Raw genomic sequence first — 25,231 nt, 5'->3', positions numbered from 1 at the left:
GTCCATTACACTGTTGCAAAATAACTACTGTAGAATTTCATCTTACTTTTTGTAAGTCTTTTATTGAGAAGTATAATTCAGCATAGATTACAGTTAGATATAGTGACCAAGACAGAAACTTATAAAGTTTCTCACTATAAATACTGATAAAGCAACTGGATAAATCACTTTATGATTGCCATAGGTGCAGTGAGTGACACTTGCATCATTTCTGCTTTGTAGTTTACTCCAACAACAGCACAATATGCTACAAAATCCAGCATCAGTTAACCACACCAACATTTCGTCCTTTCTAGATTTTCAGAATTCCAGACTTGGAAAAAAAACCCCAAGTCCAAGTACTACTCTTCACCTCAGTAAAATGTTGTTATCCATCATTAAATATCTTATGCATGAATGCTTTAGGAGCTCATCAGAATATATGGACCCGAAAACTAGATTTTCTGTAACACTGTTCATAAAGAAACCTCCTTTAAAACAACAATTACACTACATTCAGTCCAGGCCAGTCTCATTCACTCTGGAAGTTGCATTTACTATTCATTTTTGTTGCCACATCTGGGCCTATTTATTGGGTGTCAGTTCATTCTGCAAGGACAACCTTCAACAAAAACAATCAAGTAAGGGACACAAAACCATATTAAATATCTTCCTGCAATTAAAACAACAACATTAATGAAAACAATAGAGGAAAAAAAGCACTTGATCTAGCGCAAATCTCACCAAGCAATTTCCATTTAAAAATTGAGAATTAATTCCTGAGGCAAATAGGAAAAGCTGAGCAATGACACTGTAAGGTTAATGGGATCGATCTAATCACATTCGAAATAAGCAATTTTCAGGGACTATAATGAAACAAAGATTTTGGTAAACTGCAGAACTTTGCAGATATGTAACACTAGGAAATCAGCTTTACAAGATTAAAGTGTTAGGATCCTACAGTTTTTACAGTACTCAGAGTTTGGGAAAGAAATTATTACTATGCCATTATTACTGGCCATGATCTTAAAGTTCTACATCCAGGTAACTCTCCATGTCCTCTGGTTTTTGTAATCCTTTATACTTCCTTCTTCAAGAAACTCTGATTCTGAAGAGACTATTATGGTAGATAGTCAGGGATCAAGTGATATGTTGGTAATACCCTTTTTTAGGTTGTTCTGCCAATTAGGCACTATACAAAATATGTAGTAACGAAAAACTAAAATAAATCAATAAAATACATTAAATCAACTATTGGCAAGAGTATACAGAAAGCATAGTATGATTTTACAGAGTAATTTTAAGTAAAATAAAAATGCACTCTAGGGTTAACTCAGTTACAGTAAAGGGATAAAAGTCATTGCTAAAGAAGAGTTAAAACTAACTTGTTCAGAAGTAGAAACTAGGCATCTTATTGTTTATACATTTGAAAATCATCTTCCTATTGCTACCACCAAAACCATACTGTATTCAAAGCTATAATACTAAATTCCTTAAGCTCAAATAATAATAATAATAATAATAAAAAAATAGAGCTGCACACAAAGGGGAAGGGCTCGGGACTCTCAGTCAAGTAACTCTGCCCCAAAGAATGAATGCATGCTAAAGAAACGTTATCTTTTCTTTCCCATGAAAATGTTCAGAATTTAAAGGTATCTTTCAAGCAATACCAATTGTATAAACACTATGCTCCACAGTTTTTCTCCACACAACAGCAAGTTCTACAAGTGGAATTACATTCAATATCTCTTTCCCTCTATTCAGCAGTCTCCACTGGATTTGCTTCTGGATGCTTAAGAGCTTCCCTCCCTCCTCCTTACTGAGAACGACTCTGGTAACAGCCAGTCCAGGAAATGGTATTTGGGCTTGCAAAGAGACTTTCAAACCTTCAAGGAAGTCTTCAAAGAATATTCAATGTTCAGACCAGTAAATGTAGGCATTTAACAGATAAATTCTAATTTCTGCCAATGCCATGTTCCTTTGCAATTAATACAGTGAAACAAATATTTGCAGATGGTAGGGTGAGATCAGAAATGACTGATCCACACTCACGCCTTTCCACTGACTACAAATGTAATTTAAAGTGACTTCATTTCTAATTTACACCTGGCTCACAGGATTGGCTTTATTTCATTAAACCCTAAGCCTAACTACATAATATAAGCCATTTTCAATCTAACTGGTCTCTGTAACATGAATCCTATCGACATGTAATAGTTGTACTGAACTATGCACCTGGTTAAGATCTTTCTTTTGTTACTTAAAAGATTAATATTTGAAGAATAAGGAAGACAAATAATAGCTAATGTCACACAATTGATTTAGCAAATACAAATGACTGCTAATTTTGTCATATAATTGCTTTGTTCTTTTTGAAGAACACAGAAAAACATTAGTTACAACTTGGTCCCACTAATATATGGTATCACGACCTCAGCTGACAAACACACTAAATCTGTTGTCAAAGGTTTTGTTCTGCATGAAAGAAGGGGTAGAAGTTAATGCATTATTGTATATCGCACATGAAATCCAAGCACAAAACTGCACTTTCAGTGCTCACATTCAAACTTTTTAATTTGACGTGTCATCTAAAATTGCAACATATTCCCTATCACAAAAGCAAACTATTCAAATAGTAACTTAATTTGGAACTAACTGAAGAAAAACACTGTCTAAATGTAATTTTTCAAATGGCATGAACATTTGCATGGAAGAAAAAACAGAGTATTCAAGATTATAAATTACTATATCCCTTCTTGAAGATTTTTTTTTTTAATAGTAAACCAATGTAAAAGTATATTACACATTTACACTTGTGTGTTTGGAGTCAAAATCCATGTCAAAATTGTTCTGATGAGTGACATAAGATTTCTTAACACCCTTGCTCTTCAAGCATACTCCCCACCAACTTGCAAGAAAAAGTAGCTGGCAATCACTGGAAAACAATTCTCTGTATTATTCTTATCTCTTACACATTTCCTCTGGAAACAGCCTCTGCAGCTTTTACAGTGATGTACCTTGTTCCCTTTTAGATGTTCTCAACTAATGTACTGAGGAAAAGGCAGTTGTTACTATGTCCCAGTACCTTGATTTTCAAATTTGTCAAACTCCTGAGTAATAAATGACTTGGTAAAAGCCATGTGCCTTGAAATTACACTTAAAACAGGTTAGGGTAAAAATGAAAATAAAGTTACTAAATCTCAACACTCAGAGACTACAGTTACAAATATTTATAGAAGATGAAAAAATTAAGAAAATATATTTATTCTACTTATATCAGTATCAAAACCTGAAGACCCTTGTCCTGTTTCTTATCACCAAGTTTTCACCTTTCTACTTTTCATGCTGCGTTCCCAAAAGAAGTCCTACAGATATAGTATGCTGACCCTGTAGAGCTAGTCTCCTTCAGCAGGGATTTTCAAAATTTCTGTTTTGGCAATCCTACTTCAATATAAATGATTTTTTTAAAAACTATATTCTCTAGAGTAGAAGATGGGTCTGTTAAAAACTAGACAGATCTCCCAAGATAAGTCGCAGCTGCAGTAATTAGGTATATAGCTCTTTCCATAAGCAGCTAAATCTACTACCCGAGGACTTCTGGTTTCACTCAGTTGCTTTGGAGTGAGCAAGGCTTACATTTTCACTGACTCCTGTGATTTATCTGATAACATTAGATTAGTTCATAGCACAGAGTACCTTCAGAATATCAGCAGAAAATATATGTATTCAAGCTACTTGCAATTCAGTATCCTTGTGCTATAACTTGCAATTTTACTATGTACAACTGTTCCAGATATTTTGAGGAATAACTATGACTTCTGGGAGAGGGAGCTAGATGGGAAGAGGGCAACAGAAACAGATGTGTGTATTTCAAACTCAGATACAGAACCAAAAACTTACCTGTATTACTGGAGGTCAGTTAAATATTATTTTTAAAAATAAGTCAGATGTGAGTAAAGTATTATTACTATGAGCTCTTGGCCTACAAACTCAAACAAAAGAAAGAAAAAGAGATGAATTTAGGTATACAAATATGCACATTTCTAGCTGAATGAAATGTAAATAAAAAATTGGGGGTTTTGTTTGTTTGTTGGAGGTTTTTTATGATTTCAGTTCTCAGTTTTGCACATTTAAAGTCAAGCTTTTGAGGAAAAACAATGTATAAAATAGGAAAAATAGGCCTACAATCTCATCAGAAGAAAAAGGATTGCAGAAAGCCACACTGAAGCTTCAGAGCTAAGACAGGGTAGTGTTAGGAGTTTTATTTCCTTTTTCATGCTTCTTAAGCCATTTTTAGTTTACTGAATAAACTGGTCAGAATCTTTCAGTAGCCTTCTAGACAGAGGGCAACTCCTCCTCCTGCTACAAGGCAAGCACCACTAGTTTCTCAAAGTGAAAAGAAGGATGAGGTACAGTCCACCTGTTATATTGTAGTTTAATATTAAAATTTTGCAATAATAATTTCTGTGGGACAAAACTTGCATTTCTAAGACTGTATGACAAAATATCTCTGTGTTTAATTTACAATATACTCACATGTGGAGATCAAGTCAAGATATTCATGATAATCAAAAGATGCAGAAGCTTTTGACTAAGTTGAGTAGGCTTGTTAACAGAGCAGTCAAATTGAGACTGTAATAGCTGAAGTTGGGACCAATGGACACCTGATGTTTCTTCCCCTATAAGACTGTATTTAGATACAACTTTTACCAGTCACTCATTCTCTGTTGATTAAGCTCTTTGCATGCAAAAATAATGTCAGTAATTTTATTACTGTAAGTTGGCTCTCCTGAATAGAAATGATTCAACAGTGGTAATTCCTAGTCATCCACTACCAGTACTCAGAGATTAAGGAGCAACCTCTTTAGATTGCTAGCTATGATGTTCAAAGACTAAAACAGCAGAGCTTCCAGTTTCTTGCAACACATGACAATATATTGACTGTCTTCCAGAAGTGCTCACAGCAGGGAATAAAATCACAGCAATTTTAGTAGTCAGATTCTTTAAAGTTAGAAAGATTTCCATGTTCACAGTCCTTAACTCTTTACAGGTTTTGGTACATTCACAGAAAAGACCCTGTTAACTTCCATACGTGGAAGAGTGCGGGTGCAGGATCCAGAACCACAAAACTATCTACCATAGAGCTTAGAGAGAAGAGGGGTAAACTCTCCTCTGTTCAGAAAACTAATCTGTTCAGAAACGTTACTTTTTCTTGCTGTTGTTGTTAATTGAGAAACATTTATTTTTACTGCAGTAGCAATGGGAACTGTCTAGCACAGTACACACCAAGAAGCTAAATTAAAAATATATTTATTAGTTACGCCTCATATCATGTGAAGTGAGAACTCCTGTACTTTAATGCAGAAAAAGTAACTATTTAAAAACTCACATCATAAACTAGGAACAAGATCACAAAAGATTAAGGAAACCTGCATTACCATAGCTGACCATAAATAGATGGTATAAAATCACATTTCTGATATACGACATGTTTCTATAGTAGATAATCACTAGGAAAGATATCAATATTAAACTTTTTAAACTAAACTGCAGACAGCAGTGTGAATTGAATTTGTCTTCCAAGCATCTTGTTATTCAGTCGCCTCTGTAACCACCTACTAATCCCATTTTTAGGGTGCAAAGTTACATTATTTAACTTGTGTAGCTGTAGCAAATACACACTCTGACAGGTGTACAGAAATCAGGTTTGTCTTTCTTTAAAACCTTCTCTTTCAAGTGATTTTAGCTCACACACAAGAATCTACTTCAATAGAAATGTTACTTCCTGTGAAAAGTGAAATAAAAAATATACCCGTAATAAATGTAACAGTCCAAATGTTGATAAACGCAAGCTACAGACTCCTTTGTGATTGCATACAAAGTCCGTAATACTGTAATGAAGAAAACTGGCAGACAAGTCCAAGAATGAAATGAGGAGACAATATGCTCGTCACCTGTATCTTCCTAGAAAACATTTCTAGGGAAGAAAACCAAGCATTTTCAACAGCTCTGGTTTTAAACTGTTCTTATTATTTCAGACTTTCATGTTTAATATTAATATCACTTAATATAGGTATGAAATCCTCTGCAAGGAAGATAATCTGCTTTTTCATCTTTTCTTTAAAACTTGACATTAGGCCTGATGTAACACAAGCCAGTAACCTTTAGATGCCAAGGGTTCACTCATAAAAAACAGAGCACTATTCCTCTATTTCAGGGAATTACATAAAGCTTCAGGAACTTTGGAATCTAATACACAGAAAACAGACCACAGGTAGAAACAATTGCCTTCACACCCCAAAAATGCTTACAAATGTGAAGAACAAGACTAAAAGGACAAGCTCATGTGCTAAATGAGACTTGAAAAATCAGTACTGTATTCTTGCCATAAACCAGAAGATATTAACCTGGGCCTCTTCTACTTTTACGTGAAAGAAGGGGGCAAAGTATTCAAGTGAGCTGAGATTTAGGATGAGTGGTAGGTAGTAGTGAACCTTCTAACCCTGCACTGATTCTAACTAAGTGATTATTAAAGAGGGAAGGAAAGGCAAAACAAACCAAAGGTATTGACAGTGCTCACTCCACCACTAAGCTAAAGATGCACTTCAAAGTCACCCTGTATCTGACTTTCATTCAAATGCAGGCACTGTGAAATGTTTCCCTATCCTCAGGAACAGGCATCCATCTTAAAACTAACATAGACAAAACCTAAGATTTAGTCTAAGAATAAACCTGACAACAACTTCATAAGGCATAAACATTTACTTCAGTAATAACAATAACTTTAACTTCCTTAAAATTTTATTGATGATATGATGTAGGAAGGTGGTGCTTCACATTATAATTTGAACTAACATTAGCTTCTAATACTTCACCATAATTAAACATCTGAAAAGAGCAACAGTATTTATCTAAATTTTAATAGGACAGACAATTGTGCATGCATTCATTTTGGTTATGACATCAGTAAGGCTTACTCCCTAGTATTTATATAAAATAGTGATTAAAGAATCATTATTTTGAAGATTATATAAATCAGAATAAAGGACAGTCACTACCTTGAAGATTTTATGGCTCAAGCATAAAACAAGAGACAACAAATTCACAGAGAAGTAAAAAGCAGCAACACAAAACTAGTCAACGTGACTGTACATGCTATTAACAGACTCGAGCCTACCTGTCAAATCTATTCTGGGCATTGCAGAAAAACAGAACTTACGTAAGGATTTAGAAGGAAGTAACTGAATATCTGCATTAGAAGCTCCATTTAAGTAAGACAGTCAACTTGGGAGATAGCACAGATACTTTCTTGCGAGCTCAAGTGCGTGATGAGGCTGTCATCACTGGCTGATAAACTGGCAGTCAGCATCTCGACACTGAATATGAGATGACATGTAAGGTGTCGGTATTAGTCTATTAAAGGCCTTGAAAGAGAAAGCGTCTAAGTTTTCCTTGGTGCTATAAAGGAAAGGGAGCTAAAAGAGATACAAAGTAAGAAAAAATGATGGACTGAAAAATGATCTCTACAGCTTCTTTGCAGTCTGGGTGAATATAAATGAAGCAAAAATGCATTTGTGAAAGCTGAAGAAAAGGACATTGCAGTAATAAAGATGTGAGTTGATGACAGCATGGGTGAAAATGTCTGTTAGACAGAAAATCCTGTATCTTAGAATCAAGAAGAAAAAAAATCTGCAAGACAGATTCCTTACCACAACATGTTGAATATATTTTTATAGCTCAGCTATGTCAACAAAATGCTAACTTAAACTGAAAATTTGGACTAAATCTCTAATATCCAACAGTTAAACCAGTACAGTCCAACATTACTATTAGCTTATATTCAGTTTGACAGCTGAATCTAGTCCCTGAAGTCCTGTTTCCTTACAAATCTTTCAGATATCCTGTATACAACACCATTAAACTCAACAGCTATTATTTTCTACTAATATTTTGATTCTAAATATGCTCAAAATCATGCTTGAATATTTTGTCACTTAACAGCATCAACCCATTCACATCTCAAGAATTCAGGAGAATTTTGGAATTATGGCTGTAGTTAGGAACATGAACAAAAATAAGTCAAAGTCTAAGACATGCTGATGAATAGAAAGGTCTTCATTACTTGCATCTTTAATTACTTAGTAGAAATTAAATGAATTTCACATTTTGCATTCACATTGCAAGTCATACTTTATCACATTAAAAAAAATTTGTATTTTTATCTATATTCAACATAGTGCTTTTTTTTCTTTTTTTAATCTGACACTAGTATGGAACCAGTGAATTAACACAGAACATTTATACCATCAACAGAAATATCAGAAGCCAAGAATGACCCGTTCGATCCTATAAAACATCACGTCAGTTACAAAGGAAAACCTGAGCCAGAATTAAAAGTTTTTACATTTACTGTCTGCCCATTGTGTTCTCTGTTCCCCGACATGCGAACTAAAAACTGCTAATCTGAAGTATGGCTAGAGCTACAGAACTACCCAAACTAGCTTTTTGTACCTGGGTTTGTGGAGTATCCTATGTAGGTATACCAGACCCTCTCACTCTAGAAGTGAGAACCACAGAGAATAACAATCTCTAACCATAACTAAAACACTACCGTTCTTTTCAGTAATATCAATTTTTGTATTATACAGGGGCATGAAATATTTAAAATGTCTACCTGAAAATATATTGGTATAGTTTCACTGCTATCAAAAAGTGACCATGGGAAATTTGAAAATTGCATGTAATAATTTTTGCCCTCATTATATAGGATTGCATTGTCTAGCTCGTTGCATGAAATTATCAATTTCAAAATGGGATCAAAGCTTACTAGAAAGGTTACTGATACCTTTTATTAAGCAGAACAAAATGTAAGCAACTATAAACTCCTAGCAAAACAAAAACATTTGACATTTACCCCCCTCCCCAGCTTCCTAAAATCAAATGTTTTCTGTTGGGAGACTGCAGTTTGAAATAGTTCTCCTTTGTTCTCCAGTGTACTGTATTTTACAGTAATCAGATGGGAACAATTTAGAAGGACATGGAATGCACGAGTGGCATGGAATAATCTGTGGAAAATCAAGAGGTCCCAGTTTTCCTAAGACAGAAACATGGGACAATTTCTACAAATAACGTTGTAAATTGCTCTAGATTTACATATAAAGCATCACCTTTCTCCTGATTTATCTGTTGCTAAAACTTATGTTAACCTGCAGATCTCATGTTTCAAAGGAGGTCTACATTGACATCTTATACTTGATGAAATAGACGCCAGTAAGAACAATAACTTGTTAAAATAGATTAAAATGAAGACAACTTCCACCATGACTTGATTATCATCTTACAGTGAGAAAATTATTTTATGTTCTTTCAAACACGAAAAATATGGGATTAGCATCAACACAGTTTTATATGTTTGCAATACAAGTTTATATATACCTGTTTATTTATACACATGTATACCTATAATATATACATATAATATATACACATGATTATTTGAAGATTTGGAGGCCTGAGTTGGAACATTTATTTCTTCCTCTATTTCCCTCCTCAAAACGTATTGCTGTTGACACCATAATATTTAATTCTACAGACGTAAACCAAATACCAAGTAGTTTTCAGGTTGTATCACTCCGTAGTATTAGTCCAGCCAGCCTAACTCCTTTCATTGCAAAATTTCTTTCTCTGCTACACAGCAATACACACCAAAAACCCCCCGCAACAAAACCAACCAAAAAAAAAACCCCAAAACCAAGAAACATACACACACCTGCTGTCTGTAATAAGGAACTATTATCCTGAAGTGCTGAACATTTGGTATATAGGTCTATTAATTAATCTGTTCATATGAGGAAGAATAAACTTCATACTTTTACTGATTGCATAGGTTGCAGCAAGACATACTCAAGAGAATGGAATTAAATACCTTGAGCAAAGATTATTTTCAGTCATCGTCCTGTCTGTAACACTCCTGATAATATACTTCATCAAATAAGAAAAAGGTATTGCATAACCAAGTTCTTTAAAACTGGTCTTTGATTCAAAATCTGCTCAGTGCCTCATCTGACATATCACCAGATCTGATGTTCTGGGGAAATTATTCTGCCTTAAAATTCCCATGAGGTTTTTAATTCTATTGAAAGAGGTCAAACAGACATGTAAAAGAGCAGCATCAGTCTTCACAGCTAGTAATAAAGAACCAGGCCGTCTGACTGACAATTAGCAGAGACTTCCCTCATCTCTGTCACATGCAGAAAAACAAATACAACACACACTACGTGCAAGAGAAATGACTGGATGCATGTTTTGATGATTCTTGATACAGTTTACAGAGCAAAAAAATTCAGTGCAAAAAGTACTATAGCTATGACTTCTCAATACTGTGAATTCAATGCAATCAGAGTACTCCAACAACACATACTGACCTTCCCAATTTTCCAATGCAGTTTAAATGCCTATTACTTCAGCTACTACTTTGAAGATTAGGCAATGGTCTACAGCTATTATTAACAAAGCAGAAGAATAATGGATTTTATTCTTGCCTGTGGGAGATAAGCATCATTTGGAGAATTGATAACACTTTAGTTTAGTCATTTTACAAGGTCATGTTATACAATAAAGAAGGCCAAGCCTTTTAGTGATAACATATGATAGTGATAAAACTAGCACTAGTCTACAGATCCTCAAAATTACTAATTGCATTTCTATTGTAAGCAAGCTAAAGCAGTCTGATAAATGTGTTCCAGTGTGTTCCTGATTTATATACTTTATAGTCCTGTTTACATAGCCTATAAAGAAATTAAACCATAAAGAAATACCTTAATTATTAAATAAGTAACAAATCTGAACATATGTAAGGAGAACAAAACAAATCTTCATAGTACTATACCTTGGGATTATTATTTAAACATAGTTGTAATAGATTCGGTAGAGAGGAAAATTATGAAGTTTGGTGCAGGAAGTCAACAGGAAAAATTTAACAGGAAGGATTAACAGTGAACAATTGCAGTTGAGAGGCATGGCTGCCGACATTAAAGTTGTTTTTGACAAAATACCATAAATTCAGAAAATCTGACAGTGTTAGCAGGTAGTATAAATTAAAGTTGTTATGTTGTGCCCTTAGGCATTTATGTATTGCAAAGACAGGCAATGACAGTTAAAGTGCTCTGAATAAATCATTTTAGGAAGAAAGATGAAATAGACTGAAGTGATACACAAATTTACACAATGGTTCATTTGTACAGGGCAAGAGAGTTCAGTCAGATGGAGAGAAAATAAGCTGATAACGGGCCATTTCCCCCGGGCAGGCAACGGTGGGGGCTTTGCAGCATGGTTTGTTGTTTGTTTACAGTCAGCCTGCAAACAGGACTTTAATGCCTTTCAGGCATTGCACGTGTATCATAGGGTAAAATTAAATATAAAATATTTCTATGAAAGTGAACTGTCACCAGTTCACAAACATAACTGAACTTCTACAGGGGTATGCAAATTATTTGTCTATTACCATACACAAATCCCACTCCAAACAACTCCCTGATATGCTCTTCGCTGGAAAAATGTAAGGTTTTGAAATGCAGGGACCTGAAGTAAATGCTCTTATGGTCCTTTTATTTCCTGCTGAAAAACAGGCTCCTTATTTTAAAAGACTGCTTGCCTACCTTTTTTGAAAGAATGAACATCACCTTGTGAAGAGTGTGCTGTTATATTATACAGATGAGAAATTATAAATAAATAACTCCAGTGTTGCATTTAAGATTAAAAAAAAAATCCAGTTACCTTTTCAGAAAATCTCTGTGAGAAACCAAGGCTCTACTTGTAACAGCATCTCCAGAAATCATCTTCTCAAAGTCTGTCTCAGTTAAAACACCTTTTTTTTTCCCAGAGTGGACAAAGAAAATACATCTCCTACTGCTTATAGTTCATCACTTCAGATCTAACAGTTTTGGAGCAACTATAACAAACAGTCAGACACCGTCAGTCTTGCTGCAACTGCTACTATTTTGTCATAAATTCATCCCGAAGTAACACTAGGAGGCTAAATTTAATAAATACTACCCTGTGCTTGAAAAATATCCCCTTCACTTACTTGAAAATCTTTCTCTTCCAGGATCTCTTTCCTCCACCTGACAAGGAAGGCAGCACAGACGTACAAGTGGAAGTGAGAAAAACCCTCTGGTTCAGACTAGAAAAAATAAAAATATATCATCCTTTCAATACACAGATAATACTTCTGATCACCATATACCCCAAGTGTATTTTTATAGCATTCACTACTAACTACAAGTGTCATTTAAATCTCTCTCTTCATATTGCAAACATATTTGCATTCCATCTATGCCAAACCTCTTCATAGCTATTATCTGTAACAGGAATTAAGGTGAGGTATGAATCCATTTCTCATATTTAAATTAATTCTTTACAGATATGTTTTCCATTTCTGAAGTTATCCATTGGCTTTTATCTGGCATGAAATACTGTACTGTCTGGCTCAACATTGTGGTGTGAACATATGCTTCACCTCCATTATTAAGAGCAAACTTTACAACTATTAGTAGCTTTTTCATTATAAATTCTGCTATAGGAAATTATTAAGCATTTTAACTGCTTAACTTGGTCTATATTTGACTGAATTAGAGGTTTTTACTACAGGAAGAAAATCCACTCATAACACAAAATATTTACAACTCAGATTTGTATTTGGATCTGCAGCATTCTGTTCTACTTCAAGGCAGCAGATTCAGTTACTTTATAAAACTCCCCCTAGAAATTAAGATTTCATAAGTACATCTAAGAGTTCAGAAAAATTCGTGATCCTACTTTTAAAAGACTTCACTAAGTTTTCTTGTATTACCAAATTAATCTTAGATTTTATTTTCTATACCACTGAGAACTGAAAAAATAATTATGATATTTAATTATCAGTGTGATGACTGTGAACTAATGCTACGTAAAATCTCATTAAAATAACATTTAAAAATAGTAATTGTAAGATTAAGCTACATAATCTGACAAATGTAGGCATACTTAAATGCTGATATCTAAATAATTTATAAGATCTAATTGTAGCGCTTTAAAAGTATAGTAATTTTTTTCATTTTCTCTACTGGTCATTTCAAAACTGCAGTTTACTCTTTAGAAAAATACAGTGTTCTGCTCAAGTAACGTGAACTAAAACAACTTCTTATGTAACACATAACGTGATAAAATGTCTATTTTATTGCTGTTTAACCTAGAAGAGCACAGTATTTAAAACATTCCACGTAACACTTGTAACTGTGCAATGAAGTAACCTCACTGCTATCACAAGTCGAAAAGAAAAAATATTCTCCTCCTCCTCCTTTTCCTTCTTGTCTACCCTTGACTGATAGAAGTGGACAGTGTACTACAAGGGGTTGGTACAAACATCATGTTAGCAGCTACAGAAACGACAGATCATCCTGTCCACCAAATCAGTAAGAGGCAAGAAAAGAGATAATACCAATTATTTGCAGGGAAGTTTTAAGTTATTTAGTTGAAACTGAAAATACGGATTAGTTAATTTTGAAGGCAGAAAAGAAAGATTCTGATTATAAAATCATGTGATATTTTTCCTACTCTAGGAAAACACTCTACTTGAATAACATGACTTGAATAACACTGTAAAATACCAGGACAGACAAAGTATATGGTAATTTTAAATAGACTTCTCACCAGAGTTTGTCTTAAACAGAAAAACCAAAGTAAAGTCCAATTTACAATATTAGAGTTTTACAGAATCATGCACTTACTACCATCCTCCTGAAAAATCCACGTCTTTTACTTCAGTATTGGTATTTCTCTTGGGATGGAAAGTTAACATATATAAAAGCATAAAATGGTATCTCAAGAAGACATTCTTGTAAGAAAAGTGCTGCTACCACTTATTATATCAGATACTGTTGTGGCAATAATCAAAATAATCAAACACAACCCTAAAAAATGCAGGAAGCCAATTCTAAGAAAACAACCCTTTTCCTATTTTAACGTGTAAATAAATTTACAGAACATGCAGTATTTTCAGCCTTTGGTAATCTTTTATAACATTTCCATCTCTAAAATGAGAAAAAATATCTTTAAATTTTTAAAATTAAGTATAGAAAGAGTACTTGTGGTCTATTTTTTTCTCAGCACGGAACTGCAACCGATTTCTCACTTTTAACATGAATTTTAAAAATGTCCTTTCAAGTAGTAGCCTTTAATCATACATGGAAGGTTTCTATTATTCTGGAATATACAACATAATCTTATAAAAGTGATAACCTTTCTTCAAATTTGGAAGGCAAACAGGGTAGCAATGCCCAATGAAAACAGACTGTGTTTAAGACTTAAGTCAACAGCCTGTACAAGAAAACATCAACACATTTCCCAGAAGCCCACTCTGAAATATGTGCTGTCACTAGTGAAGACTTTCTGGCATTGTAAGAACCAGGTCAGTTCACCATTACCCTGGTGAACTATGATCTCTGTTTAGATCTACTTCAAAGAATGGGTAAGTGAAGAGCATGGCACCAGCCTGAGCATTTGCAATCAAACAGGAAAGCAGGGAAGAAAAAAAATGATGGTTACAGGGTGGGGGCAAATAAATCTGGATTGAGATTGTTGAACAGATAAAAGCACAGAAATACTGCTCAGGGTAGATTAAGAAAGAGGAAGACTATTTTTGCAGATGAAGAAGTAGGAAGACTGAATAGTCTGTAGGCAGGAAAATTTCATTTAAAATAATAATTATTAATCAGGATATTTTATGTATTGGATTATTTATTATCCTACCTGAATACAATAAAGGTTTAAATTTCTTTAATTATATGACATGAGCAAGAAACAGGGAACTGAAAAGAACTTGGTTTGTTATTAATATATACTAATCCTCTTTTCTTCTCCTCAATCCTCCAACACTATGTAAGTTTTTGAAAAGCATAGAGGAGAAGGAGGTAGGATTAAAGAAATCTGTCCGAAAGTAGCATTTTAACTTTCAAAGTAAATTTGCAGTAGCTGTTGGCAAAATTGTTTATTTTGCTCTCTCTTACATTGACTTACAACACAATATTACACAGCTAGTCAAATAAGATCATCAGAGTATTCTTTTTTCTGATAATAACCTAACATTCTGATTGGAAGCCCAAGAATTCATTCTATTATCACATAATAGAGAAAATCCTTCCATTGCCAGAAAGTCAAGATAAGTGACTTAAAAAAAATTAAAATCAAAAAACCCCAGAACTGCAATATTGGAAATTGAAAATGTTTTTGAGGAATTGCAGAAAAAATATCTGGAAGTATATAAGAACCTGTACTTTTTCTTGAGAAAAAGTACTATTTTCTTCAGCTCTTCTAAATTAAACCAAATAGGTTTAAATATGCAATTCATTAGAGAAAAAACACATATCCCCCTATAGATTTAAAAATGCATCATGCTTCAGAGATAAGTCTAGGCTACAAAGTATTTCCAATGGATAGTTTTAGACAGTCTTAGAAATTGAGTAAAACAGCTAATGCATAATTGCCTTTTCTAACACCTGCTACCTATTATACTTTTCCATTTGTAGCTTTTGAAGTTACAAACAGTTTGATCTCTAAATGTACAGAAATGCAGACTACGAACTAAAAGCTATTTAAAATCAAATATAAACAATGACCTTGATTTAAATATTTTAGCAAAAGATCTCAAGACAGATGTACAACCTTCCAGAAGACTTATTCTGAACATATTACAGACGACTCAGAGCACATTATCTAAGAACCATCTGTCATTATCAATAAAAATCATTTAGATTGTTAACATCACAAATATCTCGTTGCCCTGCAAATGCTGGATCTCCTCTGCAGCTGAAATGAAAGGCATTCTTTATACTGCACTCCCTAAACTTCTTGAATTAGACAATCACTGAAAGAATGCAGGTTTTGTTGTATGACTAGACTGATTATTGTCTAGTCAACGATTAGTCTAACTTGCCTCCCATACCTTGGATACTTCAGCATTTAGGGAGGGTAATATCTCGTGGTATTATATTTGTTGATAGAGTAAATATATGATTATTTTTTAAGTACTGAGAATGATTAAAGCTATGAAATTGTGCCACCACATTTCACACGCAAATAATGGCTCAGACACAAGGACTTCCAAACACTTTATGGTTACAGATGAATAAAGCAACTTTAAGCAACTCCATTTTTACTACATTACAAAGAACAGATAGTTTAGCTGTAAAAGGTTTAAGTAATTTTTCCAAAATTATCCAAGCAATCTATGGCAGAAAAAGAAAAAGAAGCTAGCACAGGATCGTCATGCAAAGTGGAATGTGTTGGCTGCTCCTCCAAGATTCGCCTTTTCCATCAGCCAGAAGCTCTGACTTCCTAGGCACAGACTCAATCCACCGTCAAAACTGAGACTCAGAGTTCCAGTCTGAGAAGAAACCCAGCAAGAGCACACCATGGAGGGGTCCATCAGGGTAACTATCCCGCCACCAGGAATGACCAACAGCAGATGACTAAGAGTATAAGAGTGCAAGCATATAGCAATACCTTCCCAGAACACTATTCTAACTTTTAATGATTTCACGCTCAGCGATGTCCTTACACAAGCTGTAGAATATGTTCATTTAATAGTTGTTAATGGATTTGTCTTTACTTATCTGCCCAAAGCTTTTTGCAACTGTAAGCTTTTTTGGTAATCACAAAGTCCTGTGGCAAAGAACTCTAAAATGCAAGTGTGTGCTCTATAGCATGTCTGTTTTAAAGCCAACACCTGCTAGCTTCATTTAAAGCTGTTCAGTTATTGCACTGAAAGAGAGTATGAACAATCACTTCCTACTCACTTTCTTCAGTTCATTCATCTTTCCTTCTTTTTAGCAGACTAGAATATTTTTTTGCCTAGTCCACCATTCCTCTTATACCGGTTCCACCATCTTTGCTCAGCCTTTTTAAACATCCTTCCCTGTACTTTTTTGATTTTGAAATAAGGTCCAAACTGTATACGGCATGTAAGGTGCAGAAAGAACATAACTCATAGCTGCATAATGATATTTTGTTCTCCTTTCCTTTTTCACAGTAATTCCTAACCTTTGGGTTTTTTTTCTTTTTCTTTCTTGACTGCTACTGAGGTTATGTTTTGCTCTTGCGCTTGAGTGTAGAAAGCTAAGTTGAGCCCGTGGTTATACTGGTACAGTTAGGATTGTTCCAAACACACACACACACAGAGTATCGCTTTATATTTCTCCACGCAGAATTTCGGCTGTTATTTACCGCCTCGTTCTTTACAGCAACACGAAGTCCTGCAACTCCTTGCTGTCAGCCTCTCACCTTTACTACTCTCAATAACATGGTGTTGCCAGCAAACTTCACTTGTCTCACTTACTCCTGTATCCCTTTTCCAATCACTTCAGCAGAAACAGCTAAAGCCTCATCACAAATTTTAAAAGAATTACATGTGATTTCCTTTAATTTTGAAACCTGCCTGCTTATTCCTACCATCTGTTTTCTCTCAGTTGTTATCCATACAAGGGCATTCCCTTTAATTCCATGGCCATGTTTTTTCTTTCACAACCTTTAGTGAAGAACCTTCTTCACTGTTTTCAGCAATCTCAATAGGCTACATCAACCTGGTGCATATGTTTACTGGCTTTTAAAGTTTTGCAAGGTGTGATTTCTCACTACAAAAATCATGATAACGCTTTCTTAAAATGTCATATTTACTCATGGTGAAAGAATATTATGATTAAGTTTAGACAACACTGAATTGAAGTCACCTAAATCTTGTCATTCTAGAAGTACTGGAATACTTCAAGGATTGCAGCTATTTTCATTGTAGACAGCAGCCTACCAACTCATATAGGATCATAACCTTCCCCTGCCTGTCAGTTTTACAGTCAGTTATATAATGAAATTTTGATTATTCTGTGGTGCTAAAAATGTAAATTTCAATCATGATACATGTTAAAAAGTATTTTACAGTTATACATATATATATATACACCTATTAAAAACATTTTTTTAATTGAGTTAGCACATTTTGGACTGTCTTCTATCATTGCTTTTGTTTCACCATGACTATTCCCAAGCAGATGATCCTAAAAGCACTAAGTGACCAACAGCACTTGTCTAAGCTAAATCTAATCTGACAATAAATACAGCAACAAAGTTGGATCATTTATGCTTAAAAAAAAACAAACCCCAAACTAAAAACCAACCTTACTTATAGGTAAGGCCTGTAAGCTGTTTTGTAATGCAAACACCCATCAACTAATATGAACATTTACAGGTTGGTTTGATCTTTGCTTTAAAAACAAATCTGATCCAAACACATTTCATAGCACTTCAAAATCTGTAATCAAAACTAACATTTTCAGGTCATAACAGCTAGCTACAAGTATCTGGCACAGCCAAAACACCATGCAAGAATTACGATCTCAACCCTTAGTGCGCATTCGAAGTCCCTTATAGAAGAGCTATTTTAAAAAAGATAAAGAACTGTGTTCACATTTCCTATTTCTGCTAGGAATGTTCAAAAAAGTTATTTATCTTACAATTTTCTATTAGATTTGGAAGATTTATGCAGAAAACTAGGTGAAGATCAGTTTTCATAACAATTTAGTAGTTGGCCTCTCTGATCTCATCAACAACAACTTGGCAACAGTTTCCAAAAGATGATTTGTGATATAAACCTCTGCTGCGAAATCCCAGCCGCAAGGAGGTTTTTTTTGATCAATGTCTTGCCCTGTTAGAGAGCTCCATATGGCATGCAAAATTCATGGTAAGACTATTAATCTATATCAAATATAAATGGATGCTACTGATAATTACTGTTTACTTGATTTACGCAGGCTACCATTAATTGTTTAAAGAAGCATCTTTCGTATAACCTTCCACATTAGCTTGTACTTTGAGAACAGAGTTTAAATTACTGTCCTCTTCACTTGCTAATATGTTCAATTCAAACAGAATAAAAAATAACTAACTTCAACTGTGTGTTTGACCTTTTGTCCTAGCTTTTCCAGAATAAACTGTGGTGAAAAAAATTCAGTGTTTCCCATTTAGCTCATTTAAAGAATTTATCATGAAGTTTTTAAAGAGTTCATCATGACTAGGATGTCAAGTGGATTATGAGGTACCTTCACATCCAATACTGAAATGTGGTTTTCTTTTATAGTTATTTTTCTCCTTATGGGTGGTGGTTTATTACCTTCACATACAGGAAAGTTGCTGGATCTTAGCAAAGGAATGGAGCTTCTTATGCAACACCCTTATAGTCCTTTCTTGCTGAATTGGGTATTTAGAGAAGAAAGTGGAGTAAGGCAGCTTTCTTGAAGAATGCCTTCGATACAAATGCAAGGTGATGCTGAACTCTACACAAGGGAGAACAATTACACTTTGCAACACTTCCAACATTACTTTGAAAAGAACCTAGATACACACAGAAGAATTATGCAGTGAAATTATCGGAAAGCTTATTGATTTCTTTTCTGTAATTTCCCATGTTAATAAGCCTCTTTTCATCTGCCGTGAAGACTGACCATTAGTTAGTTGTTCTTTGTACTTACAGGAGAAAGTATTACTTAATCTGCTGCTTTGAATTTCTACAAAGCAGAAGGCAAACAACTTCTGTTTTGCCTACTAGCTATGGCCAGGCAGAACATGACAAGAACAGAGATGTGGCAATGTGAACATGATTTCTACCAGTGATAATCAATCACTTCAATTTTAGCTAACAACAAACAACATAAAGGTCAGGGATGAGATATAAAACCCCAATCTAATATATGTATTTTTGGCTCCTCTAGCAGAAAAAAAAAAAAACAAAACACAAAAAAAACAACCAAACAAACAAAAAAAAGCCCCAAAACCCACCCAAACTTTCTGCAAGTTTTTCTTCCATGTAAGTTTTTAAGATCAAAAACTCCCAACTTGTCTGGAGATGAGAACAGCAGAACCAGCAGCAAGAACTAATGGAACTACTCCTAGCTGGTTTCAGTGCATTAACAAATAACAGCCACCTAACGTTATAAGTCCTCATCAATAACAGTGGATAATTTACACTGTTTAGGTTTTAGAAAGTGGTTGATTACTTACAGCTATATTTTCTTTCATTTGCCATAGTTAATGTATGAAGGAACAAAGTATTTCAGTTAGAGCCATTAATATGGCTCCTAATTATCTTACCAAGCTGTGGTGCAGTGTAACCATTTAAAGTAGAGAATCTCTATGTAATTAACAATGAACAACACTATGTCCTTTACTTCCTCTCACAGCATGAAACACAAGAAATACAATGTATTTTGTTTCCTGCATGAGTATAAAGCTGAAGCATACACTTCCCTACAACCCTCAGTCCTGAGTATTTTCCTTGGGAAAAAGCTTAGGCAGTCAGATCACACAAGCTGTAAGAGGATATGAGAAGATGACACTACCAACAGTCTTTTCAAAAATGTACACACGCTTGAAAAGTCTAACCCTCTAGTTATTTCCCAGAAAATCCATTTTGCATTTTTAATTTACTCACATGTCCCCCACTGTAACTTAAAATCCCTCTTGCATGGAGAAGTTACGGAAGTACTGACTGAGTTGTTATGGAAAGCCTGAGGAGCAGTAAGATGAGAATAAAAAAGTGACAGACTAGTTGCCCCCCCCCAGCACAGGTGAAGTTGAAGAAAACACTTTCTAAAAGCTGCAGGCTATTTCTTTTTTAATAGGTTACATGGCAGATTTGAGTGAAAACCTCTAGACAAAATATTTTCAAAGGCATGTGCATTTGGGACACCAAAATGTAAATCTCATCTTTGCTTCATCTACAGTCAGTGACAGAAAGAACATTTATTGCAAAGACTTATTTTAAGCTAGGCTTAAAGTTGGGCTTCAATTATTCAGACATGATTGTCCAGCTGGAAAGAAATTTGTTTTGAAGTTTCCTTCTAATTAAGATCCTTTTCATTCTATCTGAAATCATTAATTTAATTTGAACTTAAACATTTAAATTCCTTCTCAAGTAATGACTTGACATCAATTAGTTGGCCAAAAATGTGGTGGAAAAAAGCAAAGCTGTGTCACACCAAAACAAAAACTGCTTTTACTCACAGAATTCTACTTAAAGATATGATTCACCTTACAAAGCATAAACTAAATCCAGACCATTAGTAAAAAATATGCTGCAACTGGTTTAATTCTGAAGTACTTTGCTGTGAGGCAAAATATTTTTACATAAATATTTAACCTGCTTTAAGCAGACTACTGATGTGAAACCAGGACAGGCACCATTGATTAAAAAAGAATATGGCAACTTTCCCCACCTTTGAGCAGAACTTCAGCAGATCATGTGAATCAAAACCGGATCATACTTCCTCAATAACCTGCTTTTAGAAGGCAAATGAGCACAAATACGCAATATAACTAATATTTACTAAACTAATTCCCTATTTCACCTTTTGAATTTCTAAACTATTTACCTCATGTATCATTTTAATTATTTTTGCAGTTCATTCCCAGAGAACCTTGGTGCCGGGAAATTAATTAAAGGGCACAATAGAAGAACTGTCAGCATTGTTTAAATACAATTTCAGCACTGGCCTCATTTACATGTATCCCTTTATTCTAAACAATGGGACTGCTGAATTTTTTGTATGAAATTGTTAGTTCATTAAAAAGAGAACAATGATATCCTTTTCTGCAGATACTCATCGGTTATCACATTTTGCTGAAATACATAAACCATGCTCATGACAACCACCAGAGCTTCTAGCCTCTGGATTTCAAAGATACTGAAATAGTTGTATAAGAGTTGTATAATAGCTTTTTGTGACCATATGACTGCTTAACAACATTCCTTGGCCTGCATGCTTTACATTGCATTCAGCTTCTGTTAAAACTAACACACTAATAATACCACAGAAACTAAAGTAGGCAGCTGCTGAATGCAGCAGCATCTTCACTGACTAAAGAGAAGAAAAAGCACAACAGCTGAAAACGTTATTCAGCTGCTCTTCAGCTACGTCCAACACACAGGCTCTATAGTCATGATTCTGCAAAACTGCAGGTTTATAAAAGGGCTGATGTCAAAAGCAACTGAAAAGCCAACACCATTACTCACTCCAAGTATCTGAAAATTGCTAGTCACTCAATATCACAGCTGGAAATGTTAACACATGGATTTTAATTAAATTTATTAGATACTTGATAGCTATCACCAGGAGCTTGATCTTGTCTGGATGAGTAAGATAAACTGCTTCTTACCTAAACAGTTAATAGAAAAGACTCACCAAGCTAATCCAAAAAATACTCTTCAGACCATTTCTATTCCCATCCACCAAGTGGTTAGCACAGAAATAGATTAATAGTAGTGATGATTGGGTGCAGCTTTGCTGAAGTCTGGTCAGAATGAGAAACTACATCCACTTTATTAGCTACAGCAAAAATATTTCCTGTGAATAACACTATTGTTCTGAAGATGCTAATGTCTCAATGGATGCCACAGCCTGCTCAGTATTTACGTATCTCTCAGGACATTGAATCAAGGTAAGCTCTTTGATATGTATCTTTTCAAAATGCTGAAAATCAAAACCCGGTGCACAGCAGAACAATCAAGTCAAAGTCTGCACTAATAATCATTCTTCACATCGGATCGCTGACTGAAGACAGCAGCATGAAACAAAAGACTTATGTGGGAATGGCAACACCTGTAGAGTTGTCACAATCTGCTTTATCAAGGTTCTCTGGAAGTTAACTCTGATGCTGGTACTCATCTCTTAGAACTGAAAGATCTGTCTTGACCCTGAAAAGCCCTGAGCAATTATGAGACAGTAATACTCTCGTACTTTTCTCCAGCACAGGTGTATCATACACTATCGATGGTTTCCTAAGTATATAGATTGCAACCGCTTTGTTGAGAAAAGCTTCTATGAGAATATCCTATAGCAGTGTAAATGAAGAAAAAAGTGGCAGAAAGTGAGGAAAATTTTAAGATATTACCACCTGCATACAACTTTAGTAATTCTAGTATTACCAATAACACATGGTTTGTTTGTTTTTTTTTCTGGACAGCCTTACTCCACAACAGATAGAGCATAGCTGAGCAGCTTGAGAAGCCCTTTCTCTACAACTGCTTCTTCCATACTGACAACCTGAGGTGACCAGTACAGCTTCATGTTTTTCCCATTTGACGTGACATCACCAGAGTGTGAAGTTTAAGGTATTCAAATGTCTTACTGCTGTCAATAAACATGACTTGCTTTTTTCTTTCCACCAGCTTTTGTGAGCATCTCTCCACTAATCCATGTTGACATTTAAAGGGCTGAGTCTTCAGTACCAGTATCTTGACAGACACCAAAGCAAGCAAGAGTGCCCTAATCACTACCCCCACGGCCTTAAGCAGCTCAGAATGGGAGGATAGCTTTGATTCAAATAAAAGCTTTCTGGCTGATTTTTTTGGCCGAACACAGAATCTTCAGCTGAAATTCACAATTAACATCTAGTATAGTACTTCTGTAAATTCCTTAATCAAGAACTATTGACCAAATAATTTAAAAGCACAATACTACTCCTACTGAAACAACCTGGGCACTGCATACTGCATTAAATTCCTAAATATTGCTCCAAATTTTCAGAAGCCTTTTACAGCTTATTTTATTCAAGCCTTCAAAAGAGTGCCTACTGAGGTTATAAATGACTCTCACTAGATTTGGGTTTTAGTATTATAAAAGAAAAAAATTATACTCCCATATAATTTTCTTCAAATCTCTTTTATTAAATTGTAACAAGCAACAATAAGACAATCATAATCATCCTGCCAGTCTTCAGGACGAATTTTATCAACAAAATGAATGTGAAAGGAACAAATATTTAGAAAAGTAACAATTCAGCCTCTACAAAATTACAACAGGAACCAAAATGTTATCTACCCAAGTTGTGAACTAAAATAATAGATTTATCTATTAATAGATGTATCATCAAAACGTAATTTGTTACTGTATCTTTCCTTCAGCTTTATAATATTTTTCAAATTAAACAGATTTTTCCCACATGATTTTGCTTATAGCAATGAAGACTGAAGACTCTGAACTTTTAGGCTTTAAAATCTGACTAGAATATACTCTGAAATGTTGGAAAGAAGGATGTCAGGCTGCGTGTGCAAACAAACTTAAGTCAATGCCAATGTTTTAATACGTCAGATACCACTTAAGCTGCAAAACCAGCTTCTTTTGGTACATAGCTACAAGATTTTTGACACAGCTTACTCATCCCCAGTTACTTCGTGTACATCGGTATTCCTCGATTCCCAAACACCCTAAAGTAATATCAAAATGATAAAGGATTTTGAAAAAGTAAATAAAGAATAAAACAGATATACTGCAATTATAGATTTTCTATACCTTAAAAAAAACACATGCAGAGATTTTATGATGGCCAATACTGATCATCTAATACCATTTTGGAAAACTGTTTTCTGTACACATTATTTTTCAGGGTAGTAAAAACTTACCAGTATAAAACCTTTGCTATTACAGAATGGCTCTGTGGAAAGATGAAGCTCACCATATCCTGACAATGTTTGTAGCTCATTCCAGTCAAAATGGAGACAGTACAGTGCTATTAGTTGGAAGAAACATGCTCTAACCAACCAATGTGCATTGCAAAATGAGCTGCAAAGCAAAGAAATCAGCTCATGCAAAGTTCTACTGAAGATTTACACACTGAAGAGACTTCCAAAGCCATGCAGAAACTGCTTGTCCAGGAGCAAGGACAGAAATAGTGGTGTCAATTAATTGATTCCAGAAGTTTTACAATTCTCAGGACTAGCGATGAGCTACTGAAAATGGATCCTGGACACCTTTGAAGAATCTGCATTTGCCACATAACTTTCAGGCAGCAAAGACTCTATCGTGAACATTTCTAGGGCTGTTTATTTTTCATGTTACCTCAATAAAGCGTGGCTAGTCTTAGAAGGCTGTGAAAAGCCTCTGCATCCCTGGGGTCTTAAACTGTAAACCAAATTAATACTCATTTGTGAAAAACGACAAGGTGCTGCTACTATGGAAACAGGCAGGAAGGAAAGGTTGTCATGCACTGCTCACTGAGAGCCTACAGGGATCCAAACTGCAGAGTTCCATTTCCACAAAGGGTACAGGACCAGAGACAAAGAGAATTAAAAAAAAAAAAAAGTCATAGCCCATTTACAATAAAAGAAACGAAGAATGCATGTGTAATGAAACGGGATTCAATACCACAGGGGAAGGGAATCTACAAGTCAGAA

General features: G+C 34.7%; 1 protein-coding gene across 3 annotated transcripts in view; it reads right to left on the bottom strand.

The window, feature by feature from the left end:
• The window catches only part of TBC1D22A (TBC1 domain family member 22A), a 189,146-nt gene that overhangs the window by 24,932 nt on the left and 138,983 nt on the right, over window positions 1-25,231 (bottom strand). For 2 of the 3 annotated variants that reach the window (XM_069801901.1, XM_069801899.1), the window contains exon 12: window positions 12,065-12,160. The exons of the other annotated variant lie outside the window; for it this stretch is intronic. In XM_069801901.1, coding sequence (XP_069658002.1) covers window positions 12,065-12,160 — 96 coding nt within the window. The remainder of the gene's footprint in view (window positions 1-12,064; window positions 12,161-25,231) is intronic. 3 annotated transcript variants of the gene reach the window in all.

Source organism: Haliaeetus albicilla, chromosome 14, assembly GCF_947461875.1.
Source record: "Haliaeetus albicilla chromosome 14, bHalAlb1.1, whole genome shotgun sequence".
NCBI classification, from domain to species: domain Eukaryota; kingdom Metazoa; phylum Chordata; class Aves; order Accipitriformes; family Accipitridae; genus Haliaeetus; species Haliaeetus albicilla.
This window is presented reverse-complemented; position numbering and strand designations above follow the sequence as displayed.